Here is a 7,892-nt window from a genome sequence, read left to right as displayed (position 1 = left end):
AATGTAATATTAAGTTGATGCTTAAATATCCTGGCTACACTGCTACTGTGCATTCCAAGCATGTCAAACAGGTTTGTTCACATACACAGCACAGGGATGCAATTCCTTGTAAATTTTAAAAGGCTGCATGTTTTTCTTTTTTATACTTGAGGGTCTTCCTTAGTCCCTAGATCTAGTATATGACCAGAGTTAAAATGTAATTGGTGATTTTTCACTCTGGCTGTCATGTGGGAGGTTACCAATTACTTTATGACAGGAGTAATGCGTACATTTTAGTGGTGCTGCATCACTCTGTACAACAGGAAATTGTTAGTGCCTTCGTGAAAGAGATAATGTTTCATGAATAATGAAGGATAAATTGTTTTCTGCATGTACTTCATTAACTGAATCTTATTAAGAATTGCTAACCATCTTGACATTTTTGTGACAACCACCTTAACATGGATTCTCCAGAATTGTTTAGTATGGAAAACAAAGAACTTCTAAATATTACATCTAAGAAATGGATAAGTGTTCTCATGACCTGAGGATCTATACATGGCATCAGTTTGTATGTGAGTGCTTCAGAGTACTTTTGTTTCTTCATGTTCAAGATTTGAAGCTTTATGCCACTTTTCATAACTAAGCATTCTCCTTTCATTGTTGTGACATCAAAATTGTCTTGTATTATCTTTTCCCAATTTTTGTACAATGTCAACATTTTCTTGTAAACAAATAAGCAGTCGGGAAGAACAAGTACATGTGTAATTCAGTTCTGTCATACATGAAGTGATATCCAACATAGATTAATACTAACATGAAATTCAGAGAATGGTGGGTAATAACTATGGAATTATTTTTATAATTAACGGACATCTCGAAGGTCATAAATAACATGAACTGTAAGCTTCTTACATAATTTATATAACTGAAACAAACCCGGTTATATGAAAATCAGGGACGAGGGGAATCACGGCATACTGGAGTAGACGTGTAGAACCAAATGTTGATTCGTGACACGTTACGATTCATATGGCTTTGATTTAAATATGTAAATATCTGAAGCAGGTAAGATTCACGTCTTTATTAAATGATTTAGGTTGACAGAATAGTTTGGAACGAATAATTAAATCTGAGTTATGATAGAAATTATGTTACTGTCAGGCGACTTTGTGACGCAACCAGTATAAGTCCGACATCGAAGAATTGACAAACCATCTTCAGGAATCATTCTGTAACGGTAGGCTAATCTAGCTTATATTTAATAATTGTGGGATAAATGTACCTATTTCTCCAGAACAGAAATAAAAAAGAAAATAAATACTGCTGCACGTCATGTAGACGCTTGGCCACAACTATATTATATTCCTAGAAATGTGGATTATTCATTCCTATTACGAACATTGTCAGTATCTTTCTATGCTTACATTGTGGTTTCTACATTGATATTGTTTTGTATCTTTAGCATGTGCAATAGTTCTTAAAATTACTTCTTATTAATTTTCTTTACAATAATTTCACTTAATATTAATTCATTTGATTAAGTTCTTAGGCTCAGAAAACATTCTTTTATTTATTCCTGTTCACTGGAATCCTAATTTTTCACAGCATATCATGGATATAGTTAAAGAGGAGCCTGATTCTGACAGTGATTGTCACCAAATGTCTTCGCTGACTACCTCTTACTTTGATGGTGTAAAAGAGGAACAACCACCTTTGGCAGAGACTGCAAGTGATGCAAAGGTGGGTTATGCTTCATTTTGAGGTTTCCTGTATGTACAATAATTTTTACATATTTAACTCTTTCTGTAAGGTATATACATGAAGCTGTCAGACCAAGTTTAATGTAATTTAAGATTAATGCTTTGTATACTTGATTATTAGCATAAACCCTGTGACAAAATTGAAGGATTTGGGTCCAGCTGCCTGAAAAAAACTATAATTTTGACATTCGTTATTCTGATATAACTGACAGCTGGATAAATGTCATCATTCCATGGTACATACGTGGGAAGAACCATAACATCAATTAAACTGAACTAACCTAATGCTATCAGCAGCATTTTCAATAATCATTATTGTTAAGAGAAATTTGTGATGTACAAAAGTTTGAAATCTGTTGATTGTTTACAAATGGTTATTTCTTTTGGTGATACATATATGTGGAGGATGAACAGAATCTTGAACTGCCGTTTGTCATGATTGGCAGTTTAGTGATATAATTCAGCGAACATTTATATCAGTGGAGAGTTTTACCTTTTTTGCTACAAAATTGTTTTGTGCTGTGGCAGATTTTGATTTACGTTCGTCCATATGTTTCTTCAGAGCAATGCAAAACTTCCAGCAGCTTGAACAAATCATATATATTATGAATGCCATAGATAGATAGCTGCAGGATTATTTCTTCAGTACACATTGATGAAATAAACCGATGTATTTTAAAATTAAGTCTACAAGGTTTGGATGGAATCTACTGTACTGCAAGAAAGGAAATTATATTGAGCCAAGTCAAGTGCATTCAGTCATAACAATGAATAATGTTAGCACTTTCAATCTTAACTGTAATTATCAGCAAGTAGTCAGGTGGTCTCCTAAGAAAATTACTCTTTTATGACATGGTGGCAATTCCAGTAGGTACACAGTAGTGATCAAGGTCTTTCAGTGAAAAACGGCATAAATGACAAACTTCTTCTTTTAATCCCTATTGTCCTCTTGTCTGCTTCTTCTCATATCCAAGTACTTCCACAGGAGAAATATAATTTAGTTTTCTTTATGCACCTGAATATCACAACATAGCTGTTGGCAACATTGTTTTTAGGATGAATCATGGAACATGGAGGAATTTCTACAAGTAGAAGTAACAACAGAGGAACCCGAAGAACATCACAAGAGGTGAGTTTATTTTGACAGATTATTTTATAACATTTTGTTGGGAAATTGAAATACCGCTAGACCAAGAATGTAAGAGACACATGAAGAGTAAGAGATAGCGAATTTTGTCTGTCCTCAACATGTAGCTTATTTTGCAGTGACATTTTGGGTCTGTAAAGTTCTTGTGTCCAGTGTTTGAAAGTAATAAGATGTTCACATGCTCACACTGGGTAATGTTTTATTTACGTTTCAGTATTGGTATTCAGTTTTCTAAGTACTTAGTGAATCTTTAGTATGCTCTTCTATCTATGTATTTGCATTCCTGCAATATTGGCTGTATTCCGCAAATATTCTAGAAGAGAGTTGTCTTCATACTTGGTGCTGCTAATAACCTGAAATTTCACCAAAGCACTTTCAGTTTGACTGTATTTGCTAGTAAGTTGTGGCTATAATCTTCAAAAGTTTTGAACATTGTTTGTGGCTAAATCATGAGTTCTGCATCCACATCCTTTTTTCACAGGATGGAGCAATTTAATAATCAGCTAAAGGAATCAGTTGGTGGTGATGTTCATCTTCATAACCAACTTAGTTGTGACAAAGTATCTGTTGAATGCAGTGATAATGTGAATAACTTCACTGTTTCTGTAAATATGAAAGTTTGTGGAAACTTAGAAGGTAGTTCCCAAACAAGTGCATTAGAATGTTATAGTTGTGACATATGCAATAAAATATTCTCTAAGCGGAATAGCCTTATAACACATATTCGCGTTCATAGCGAAGCAGCTTTCAAATGCGAGATTTGCGAGAAAGCTTTTGCCCGAAGTGACCATCTTGACACGCACAGAAGAATTCATACTGGAGAGAAGCCGTACTGTTGTGATATATGTAATAAGCGGTTTGCGCATAGAGGATCCCACATGAACCATCTGTTTACTCACACTGGTGAACGATCTTATCAATGTGAGATGTGCAAAAAGACCTTCTCTCGTAGAGATTCAATATATTTACATTACCGAATCCACAATAGAGAGAGGCCTTTTAAATGTGAGTTGTGTAATAAAGTTTTTCTACGTAAGGATAATTTGGGAGTTCATCGGCGTGTTCATTCGGGGGAAAAACCGTACGATTGTGATGTCTGTAAAGAACGATTTTCATTGAAGTCTACTCTGAAGAAACATTACCGTATACATACAGGTGAAATGCCATATAAATGTGAAGTATGTGATAAGGCTTACCGACAAGCTGTAGGCCTTGTTAGACATAAACGCACACATACCTAATAGTCAAAGAATTAAATCGAAATGTTGTTTCTAATAATGCTACTGGGACGTTTTATATAAAACAATAAGTAGATGAAATAGAAGAAGTATGGAAAAATGCATGTTGAGTTCCATACTGTTAGATTGTGTATAAAAAGAATTAAGATGTGTAGCGCACTTGGTAGATCTAATAAATCCACTCTTGTCATTGTGAATTTTGATCATGAGCAACCATATTGAAGACTAGTTGTTGTAGGAGTGAAATACTGTCTTAAAGATACAGCTTGTTAAGGTGCAAAGTAGTTCCAGACAAGGTCAAATTACATGCTTTTGTGATTATTGTGAAGAACCTTATGATTCAGTGGGAAATGTCTTTATCAGCTTACCAACTAGCAATATCGTATTGACATTCTGATGTCTTGGCATTAGTTACTTGAGTCATGCATAATGAAACTTGCATTTGAAGATGACTGTCTTTTGGATTGTGCTATGTGGTCTATTAGAATTAGGGTGGTGATGCATGCACCACGGAAACGTAGGTAAACGTCTGCGTACTGCCTCCATCATCATCGCTCTGATGATGGAGGCAGCTAGTACCTCTGAAACGCCAGTAAGATTTTACCATATTACGCGGCGCAACGACCCTCCTTATACTAGCCGGCATGAGAACCTGAAATCTCTCAAAAATTTCCAGTTATTGCGAAAATTAACGATCCGTGCATGCAGTATACGTCCATGCGCATCCTATTCTCTTTGTTAAGGTTTGACCGTGGACAGAAATATCATGGTCTCCTTGATGTTTCACTGTGCGATGTAATCGGCTAGAAAAGTGCAGTTCAAAATGGAAGTAGGAAGCATAGGACTGTGAATACATTTTGTATAACATTTTTGTTTTCCATGAAATTATCGAAATTGTAATAATGGTGCTCTCATTCTTGTGCAGTATGTTAATTCAGGTAAACATCTGTCATATCCCAGCGTAAAAGATTTGTCTGGTTACAGACGTAAAATTGTGTTATAACAAGTATCGTCGTCTAAAATACAAATCTTACAGTTTTAATCTTAAGTTGGTTGTTGTAGCATGGAATTAGGTTAAAATCGCCTTGATAATGCCACTGTTGGGGAGCCAAAATTGATTCTGCACTGCAGTGCTTTGTAGGAAATGCAGCTTGCAACAAAAATTATTTTTAGCCTACGCATGTTTATTAATTGAGTACTCAGCAATGAAAATTATGAATATAATAGTGGAGAATATTGTTTGGTTACTGCCTGTCCTCTTCCCCTCAACCAAACTGATGAAGCTACGGTGTGGATTCAGGAACAGATGCAGCATCCATTGTGAAATATAAATTTTGTGCAAAGTTTTTATATTGCTTCCTGATTCTTACGTAACCTCTACACTTCATTCATCATGGTTACTCTCCACCTCTGATGAGCTTAGTGTAGAATGTTGGATAAGGATTATTTGAAATCATACTGTTATATCTTCTGGATATCCTGTCATTCATTTTCCTACATTGTGATCACCAACTAACAATAAGAAAGCATCTTTTGTGTAAAATGCAGCAACATCTGGTAACTCCACATGTTTGTCATTTGTTGACAGCCTGGGTGGTACATGAGTGAAGAATCTGCTGTTCTGTGTGGTGATGCCATGGAATTTGGATTCAGCGAGGATCGTGTGGGTTGTCTGAAACCATGCATGTGCTTGCTTTACAGCTGCCAGTGGTACGCCCAGAAACACCTACTGTCCTCTAATTGCAGGTAAGCAACATTTTACATATTTGTGACTGTTACTACGCTTCTCTGTGCGTATTCATTCGATCGGCAAAGACATTAAAACGGCGGCTTATGCTTTCACCAGTCATGGTGAGAGGTTTGTTTCGCGTGCACAGCATTAAGGCGATTGGCATTCTCCTGTCTTAGTGGATCGGTGTTTGTTACATTGGGTGTTGATGTTTTATAAAATGCAATAGATAACGGTGGAATAACGAAGAGGTCATCATCATCATAATCTAGTAGACATTTTGTAGGACTCCTCGAATGATTGCTCGGCCAGTCGCAAGGCACACAGGACTGCACAAGACAGAAAGACGCGGACAGAAATCCATGCCCTGAGTGGAATCTGAACCCACATTTCCATTGTCCGAGCGCGCAAGGCCCACGCCTCAGACCGCGCGGCCACTGTGACCAGCAGTGCAGAGATAATGGCAGAATTTAATGGGTTATGTTGGTACAGCATGGAATAAATGTTGCGATTAACTTTCAGGGCCATAAGAAATTCTCGATTGGAGTAGAAATGTGTATTTAAGGAAAGTAAGCTTCTTTTTTGTTGAGAGTGTTGTTCTTTTTTTAAACATTTTGTAAAATTCGTGCCAGTCCTGTGATTTAATCTTTTTTAATGCCGCAGAAGAATGCAAATAACATCTTGAAGCGTTATGTTCGTCTTCTTACGTTTTCATCGCGTCAGATCGCACTGAGAATAAATTTGTGTCGTGGGATGAGAGTAGTTTTTGGCCTGTATATTTTTAGGTTCAATGAGATTATGTTAATTTAGTGGTTTTATAGATAATTTCATTGAAATACTAAATAGATTACTGAGTACGAGGGGAGACGGAGCGAACCGAGGCGATGACAAAATAGGGAAAGGAGGAGGCAGATGTTTCCACGTAAATAAACACGTCCTCTTCAGTTTGATTATTAGCAAGCAAAATAGAACAAACTGTGATGTCAGCGGAGTCTTCAACTATAAACAGAAAACTTCACTTGCATTTCCATGTTTACTTTCAGTGACTGATGTCAGATCAATTTTGGATTTCATTACATTCACATTTAAAATGTGTCTTTGCATTCAGTATGTGTTGTAGTTTTGAAGGAAGCTTGGACTCGTTCCCAGAGTTTCATACGCAGATGCACTGGAATCACCAACCAACCGTAAATGCATATTTATGTATCTTTTGTAATTTTACTTTGACGTCCGAAGTACTCGTCGGTCTATCGGTTTTCTCCTCGTTATGTCCTGCTTTGCGTTTCCATCTTTCTTTATACGTCCTGTTTTTAAACGGAACTCTGATATGAGGGCTGAAGAAAAGAGAAACGTCACATATTCATCGACGTTTCGATCTCGTGTCGCTCGGACTGGTAAATGGAGAGCTGGCGTAGCTGAGTCAGTATTTTGACTGGCAGTTGGCTGGATTTTCCTCTTCATCAAAGTGTTCAGGTGGGCTCCGGGTTGAGCCCAGCCCCCCTGTCAAATAGGTGCCAGGGTAAAGCTCAGCATGCAAGTAGTGGAGTTACACCCTCGTTCCCCCAATATGTCTACGTGGCATAGTGCATAATTAAACGCCAACATCACTCATCCTCCCTCCAGCGCTAAATGTGAGGAGTGTCTTCGTTGTCGCCGCCTGTTTCGTGGCTTGAGAGAGTGACGAAGTGAGACGAGAATCCTTGAGACTAGCTCGCGGTCTCCCGCAGTTTGAGAAACGCCGACTGACCGGAAGGAAGGCAAGTGTCGTGAGCGCATGCGCCGTTCGGCGTGTCACGCGCGAGGCAACTTCGTGTGTCCGACCGCCTCAGTCAGCTGTCGTCGCGATGCTGAGTCGTAGCAGCTCGTGGCCCGTCGTGCGACGCGCGCTCCCGGACTCGTGTGTTGTGCCTCTCCTCGCCGCCCCCACCGCCCCATCTCCCGTCCGCAAACCGCCCCCCATTCTGGACCCACGCAAGACTGCCACCCTCAGGAGGCACTACTACCCCGAGGGGGGTTGGGGGTGGGTGGTGGTGGGG

At 38.4% G+C, this 7,892-nt stretch overlaps 1 protein-coding gene across 3 annotated transcripts; it reads left to right on the top strand.

Annotated features, from left to right (window-relative positions):
* The first annotated feature begins 107 nt into the window (after positions 1-107).
* On the top strand, positions 108-5,873 carry LOC110838940 (uncharacterized). Of its 3 annotated transcripts, none has more exons than XM_087348268.1 (4): positions 108-1,047; positions 1,588-1,722; positions 2,798-2,871; positions 5,716-5,873. In XM_087348268.1, exons 2-4 carry the CDS (start codon positions 1,594-1,596, stop codon positions 5,729-5,731), a joined length of 219 nt encoding a protein of 72 aa, XP_087204394.1. In that variant the 5' UTR covers positions 108-1,047; positions 1,588-1,593; the 3' UTR covers positions 5,732-5,873. The 3 variants fall into 3 exon arrangements, with proteins under 3 accessions (XP_087204394.1, XP_021938320.1, XP_021938321.1); XM_022082628.2 differs by lacking the exon at positions 5,716-5,873 and adding an exon at positions 3,371-4,324; XM_022082629.1 differs by lacking the exons at positions 108-1,047; positions 5,716-5,873 and adding exons at positions 1,054-1,219; positions 3,371-4,324.
* Positions 5,874-7,892: the final 2,019 nt, after the last annotated feature.

This window comes from Zootermopsis nevadensis, unplaced genomic scaffold (genome assembly GCF_977971745.1).
Source record: "Zootermopsis nevadensis isolate Lab colony 2312 unplaced genomic scaffold, Znev_1.0 Znev_ptg000012l, whole genome shotgun sequence".
NCBI lineage: Eukaryota > Metazoa > Arthropoda > Insecta > Blattodea > Termopsidae > Zootermopsis > Zootermopsis nevadensis.
Note: the sequence above shows the minus strand (reverse complement) of the source record. Positions and strands in the feature narration are given on the sequence as shown.

Excerpts from the sequence above, each read along its gene's own strand:
- LOC110838940 (XM_022082628.2), top strand. The coding sequence starts at position 1,594 with ATGGATATAGTTAAAGAGGAGCCTGATTCTGACAGTGATTGTCACCAA. Across the intron at positions 1,723-2,797 it reads AGACTGCAAGTGATGCAAAG|GATGAATCATGGAACATGGA; the intron begins GTGGGTTATGCT and ends CATTGTTTTTAG. Across the intron at positions 2,872-3,370 it reads CCCGAAGAACATCACAAGAG|GATGGAGCAATTTAATAATC; the intron begins GTGAGTTTATTT and ends CTTTTTTCACAG.